General features: G+C 44.0%; 1 protein-coding gene across 1 annotated transcript; it reads left to right on the plus strand.

Moving 5' to 3' along the window:
• The first annotated feature begins 2,651 nt into the window (after positions 1-2,651).
• Positions 2,652-5,591, plus strand: LOC307014728 (tripartite motif-containing protein 16-like). The gene has a single exon (XM_079642838.1). It carries the CDS (start codon positions 3,115-3,117, stop codon positions 4,789-4,791), a length of 1,677 nt encoding a protein of 558 aa, XP_079498964.1. The 5' UTR covers positions 2,652-3,114; the 3' UTR covers positions 4,792-5,591.
• Positions 5,592-5,886: the final 295 nt, after the last annotated feature.

The raw sequence follows: 5,886 nt of genomic DNA on the forward strand, positions 1-5,886 counted from the left end.
GCTGTTTGGAAATCTGTCTTTTGAAAAGGTATCTTTGACGGTCAGTGAGGGTGTTTATTTTGGACTGATGCAAAAAACAACCTAATTTTCCAAACATTTAAGAGGCTTTATTTAGTTTTTGCGGGTTTTTCCCTTTCCTGTAGTGTGTTATATAGGTTTTAGTGCATGTCAATGGTCTGCAAAGGCTACAATCTATAGTTTCTCTCCCACACACTCCCCCCTGAAAAGCAGTATAAAATGTCCACTTTAAGTTCTGCAAATAAATGTGAAGTAAAATCAAATTACCTTAGTAAATTATGTTAGCAAGTAAAAAGTACAATATCGGCCTCCAAAATGTTTCGAATTATAAAGTAGCATAAAATGGAAATATTCCTTTATTCATTGGTACAGTAATAATAATAATAATACATGGGACTTTTATAGCGCTTTTCATGAAACTCAAAGACGCTTTGACAGTACTTGCATAAATATACTTAGTTTATATTCCAACACTGGAATGGGATTGGACATGACTGTAAAGAATTCAGTAGCCTTTTTACCAGATGCTGAAGCACCCCCCAGGATAGCCATAGCACCCCCAAGAAATGTAGGTATTTTTTTTAATGTAAAATTCATAATTTGAAAAAGGTCTCATTCCAAAATAATATGCTAAAGTACAGGTAGCGTGTGTGTGTGTGTGTGTGTGTGTGTGTGTGTGTGTGTGTGTGTGTGTGTGTGTGTGTGTGGGTGTGGGTGTGGGTGTGTGGGGCACGCACGAGCCAGCCATTTTGTGTGCGTGCACGCGCGAGAGAGAGCGCGCGCGCACCTGTACCGGAGATCGTTGTGGTTAGCATCTGGTGCTAGCTACTAGCTAGCTACGCTAACGGATATAAGGAGCTTTTTCAACAACAAGGTGGAGGGAGAACTCTCTCCTGTCAGACTGAGAGTCTCAGAGATACCGACAGGAGGGTTGCTCTAATACACATTTACTGTAGTTGTTTATACATTTTCAACTTTTCTTTGAAATATTAAGCTTCATCACTATTTGTCCTACTCTTCCAGCTTAACATTTAACTTTCAAGCTTTCAACAAAGTCAGTGCATTTGAGCTGTAACAATTTTGATTTAAATCATTTCACTTTTCTGCATTTATCTGCTAAGTTCAGCAGTTTGTAGCTAAAAGCAGCGACAGTCACCATTCAACTATTACAATATTCAGCTTTTTCTGCATTTTCAGCTAAATTCAGCAACAAATGTGCGCAGCTTACAGCATTTGCACGCATTTTAAGCAGGAAATGAATTTCCTAGTTGTATCTTGTGCCTCTACTGTGACATGTTTCACAAAACACGTTACTTACAGATAAACAAATATAGCTGGCAGCTTTAAAAGATAACTAGAATGTCAGGAGTCTCTCAGTTTCAGGCAGGTTAGGCTCTGTTGTGATTGGTCAACCACTTAGAGATGTCCCGCCCCTTAACCTATCACGTAGAACTGTGTTGGAGCGCTAGCCAATAGAAGTGCAAGTGTTACATAGTGTAAACATCTTACCCAGCCCTCAGAAACCTCGCTGTAATCAAAGCGCTCAGACTTCATAGAAAATAACAGAACTCTTACCTTCCAGATTAAAAAGGAATCACTGATCGGGCGTTTCAATGTGCTAACTCTCTAAAACCAACAGAGAAAATGTCTTGTTGCTATGGAGATATGTTCCTGGTGTTGCCTTTTTCCTTAAAGAGCATCTTGCAGGTTTTTATTTTTTCTACATTTATGCTTAAACTTGCTTGAAAATTACAATTAAAAAAGTGGATGCAGGATTTGATATGTTTTACGAGACATAAGGGCAGGAATTCAGAGGGAAAGGAGCAATTTTGAGCTCTGCTCTTAAAAACGGCTTTTTTTTAAGGTCATACGTCAAACGCGTCATATTACATCACACAGGGGACACATCTCCGCTCTCTGACCGCGGGTATAGTAGAGTTGCGTTGAGTAGAGCGGTTGTGTTTTAAGGAGCTGGTATTGTTCGGTAGTTTTACATTGTATTTCACCATTTGTAATCATGGTGCAGTATTGTTTTTGTGCAGGTTGCACAAATACCAACCTGTCAGGACATCGAGTCCACAGTAAAAAGGACCGGAGCTAGCGTTCGTTCCTGGGTGCGTTGTGCATCCACCTCCCTGCAGCACGTACTCTCCACAGCTTTATCAGGAAACCGTATTACTTCTCCCCCCCCCCCCCCCTTCCCTGCTCTCTCTCTCTCTCTCCCCTCCGGTACACGGCACCGTAAGACATAGTGTGGAGTTGCATTAGGTAACGCTGTGGTGGCTGTATGCTCCAGCCGTCTCCTTTGTGTTTGTTTGTTTCCCCCTGTCTGTGTTGTTTGTGTGTGCATGGTGGCTGTCACTCCTGGCTCCCGGCTCAACCTCCACTCACCTGCTGCAATCAGCTGTGCACCCTCCCCGACTACACACCTGCTTTCCATCAAGCCATTTACAACGGAATATCAACAGAGGCTCCACAACCTTTCTCCGCCAGATCGTCAAGTATCAGCCGTATCTCGCGTCTCACACACACACACACACACACACACACACACACACACACACACACACACACACACACACACACACACACACACACACACACACACACTACTAGTACTTACAGTAAAAAAACGACTGACTGTACATTCAACTATTAAATCAATCAGCTATTTCAGGACATTGAGGCTATACATTTACACTGGAGGAAACACGTATTTAACCCCCTTCAGATTTTGTAAGTTTACCAACTTATTTTACAACTAAAAGCTCTTTTCAAATGAGGAGGAGGTTGTAACCGAGGCTCTGTGTGGGTCAGAGTCTGAGCGCTGCTCTTCCTCCTGGAATGAATCAGAGTTTGATGAGCCCTCCCTCTTCTTCCTGCTCTCAGACAGAGCCAGCTCCACTCTGTACTTCCTGGTTCCTCCCCTTCAGATCTACACTGAGGAGGAGGGGTGTAACCAACATGTGGATAAAGCACAAGAGCTGATAGGCCACATTCACCGCCCACACACACACATGCTGTTCAGATAACCTGTCACATAGTTTCAGCTCTCAGGAAGTGAAACTCACACACTCGCTGCTACTGAGAGGTGAAATGGCGCAGAAAGGAGTTCAGCTGGACCGGGAAATGTTATCTTGTTCCATCTGTCTGGATCTACTGAAGGATCCGGTGACCACTACCTGTGGACACAGCTACTGCATGAAGTGTATTAAAGGCTTCTGGGACGGAGAGGATGAGAAGGAGATCCACAGCTGCCCTCAGTGCAGGCAGAGCTTCACACCGAGGCCTGTCCTGCTGAAGAACACCATGTTAGGAGCTTTAGTGGAGGAGCTGAAGAAGACTGGACCCCCACCTGCTCCTGCTGATCTCTGCTATGCTGGAGCTGGAGATGTGGCCTGTGATGTCTGTACTGGGAGGAAACTGAGAGCCTGTAAGTCCTGCCTCGTGTGTCTGGCCTCTTACTGTGACCAACACCTCCAGCCTCATTATGAATCACCTGTCTTTAAAAAACACAAGCTGGTGGAGCCCTCCAAGAAGCTCCAGGAGAACATCTGCTCTCGTCACGACGAGGTGATGAAGCTGTTCTGCCGCACTGATCAGCAGAGTATCTGTTCTCTCTGCTCTGTGGACGAACACAAAGGACACGACACGGTGTCTGCTGCAGCAGAGAGGACTGAGAGGCAGAGAGAGCTGGAGGGGAGTCGACTAAACATCCAGCAGAGAATCCAGGACGGAGAGAAGGAGGTGAAGCTGCTTCAGCAGGAGGTGGAGGCCGTCAATGGCTCTGCTGAGAAAGCAGTGGAGGACAGTGAGGAGATGTTCACTGAGCTGATCCGTCTCATGGAGAAAAGAAGCTCTGATGTGAAGCAGCAGCTCAGATCCCAGCAGGAGAGAGAAGTGAGTCGAGTCAGAGAGCTCCAGGAGAAGCTGGAGCAGGAGATCTCTGAGCTGAAGAGGAGAGACGCGGAGCTGAAGCTGCTGTCTCACACAGAGGACCACAACCAGTTTCTGCTCAGCTACCCCTCCTCACTGCCAGCCCTCAGTGAAGCTACACACTCCTCCAGCATCAGCATCCGTCCTCTGAGATACTTTGAGGACGTGACGGAGGCCCTGTCAGCAGTCAGAGACAAACTACAGGACGTCCTGAGAGAGGAATGGACAAACGTCTCACCGACTGAAGTGGATGTTTTACTGTCAGCAGCAGAGCCCACCACCAGAGCTGGGTTCTTAACATATTCACAGGAGATCACTCTGGATCCAAACACAGCACACACACTGCTGCTATTATCTGAGGGGAACAGAAAAGCAACATACATGACACAACCACAGTCTTATTCTAGTCATCCAGACAGATTCACTTATTGTCCTCAGGTCCTGAGTAGAGAGAGTCTGACTGGACGTTGTTACTGGGAGGTGGAGTGGAGAGGGGGAGGGAGAGCAGTTTTTGTAGCAGTCTCATACAAGAATATCAGCAGAGCAGCAGAGTTGGGAAGTATATTTGGATACAATGACAAATCTTGGTCCTTAATTTGTTTCCAAAACAGTTATTCATTTCGTTACAACAGTATCAGCACTCCCGTCTCAGGTCCTCTGTCCTCCAGAGTAGGAGTGTACCTGGATCACAGAGCAGGTGTTCTGTCCTTCTACAGCGTCTCTGAAACCATGACTCTCCTCCACAGAGTCCAGACCACATTCACTCAGCCGCTACATGCTGGAGTTTGTCTTTATTATGATGATGGAGACACAGCTGAGTTCTGTAAACTCAAATAGCCTGAAGTCATTGGAGGAACTCTTCTACTTCTTAAACTCACCGTGTGTCCATCAGAGCTGAGTGTTCATGTCTTCACTGCAGAGATCAGCTGTCAATCAAACATTATGGGCGGGGCTTCAACATCTTCTCACGAGTTGTTCTGTAGATGTTGGACTTTCTTCCGGCTCCTTCCTGTGTCTGTGTAGCCATGGAGGCTGCTCAGGAGGATCCTTGTTCACCTGAACTGATTTGTAAACTTTGCTCTAAATATGTGTTGGATATTTCTTTTGATTCTTGTTGTTGTTTCTCTTGTAGTGCACGAGTCTTCAGAGAGAAAGCAGCAGAGCTTCTTTTATTGTACACATTTTATTCTGGTTTTAAAACAATAGAGACATTTATAATCACATGTATTATTTTTGACAGATTAAATGTTATTGTTGCCCAAATTAAATAACACATGAGTTCCCAGATGGTTATTTCACTTATTTCATTTAAAATGATATTACTTACTGTCATGATCATAATCAATAAGGACATCATTTATTATTCTCCTGTAAATAGCTGAGAGTCTTTGCTTGGGAAATACATTGTTATTGTTTTGCAGACTAATTGTTGTTGTTGTTGTTGTTGTTGTTGTTTTCCAAATAGAAATTGGGTACTCTGATGTTTTATAGAACATAACTTATCATCATAATAATCAATAAGGAAATCATGTCTGATTCTGTTTGAAATAGCTGAGACACATTCATGGTGTGGAGAAAGTGAAACTGATCATGAAATCATTGAACAGACTTTACTGATGGGATGTGTGATCAAATGAAATGTTTGGATCCTTAATAAAGGTTTGTCTTTCAAAAACAAAAAAAGGATGTTCTTCTTGTGTTATGTCCAAGGTGCCATACGAAGCTGATGGAGAACATGTGGAAGTGATCTGAGACTAAATGAAGTTCAGGTTCAACCAGGAAGACCGTCTTTACTCATTCATTTACTATTTCCATGTAACTACTCTCTCTCCTCTCAATAAGTGATCGGGGGCGTCACTCCCCAGCTTAACCAATCACTTCGCTCTATTCTCACAAGCCTATCACAGCGCTCCGCTAACAATCCTTTTAAAT

Source organism: Notothenia rossii (genome assembly GCF_949606895.1).
Source record: "Notothenia rossii genome assembly, chromosome: 8".
Classification (NCBI taxonomy): Eukaryota; Metazoa; Chordata; class Actinopteri; order Perciformes; family Nototheniidae; genus Notothenia; species Notothenia rossii.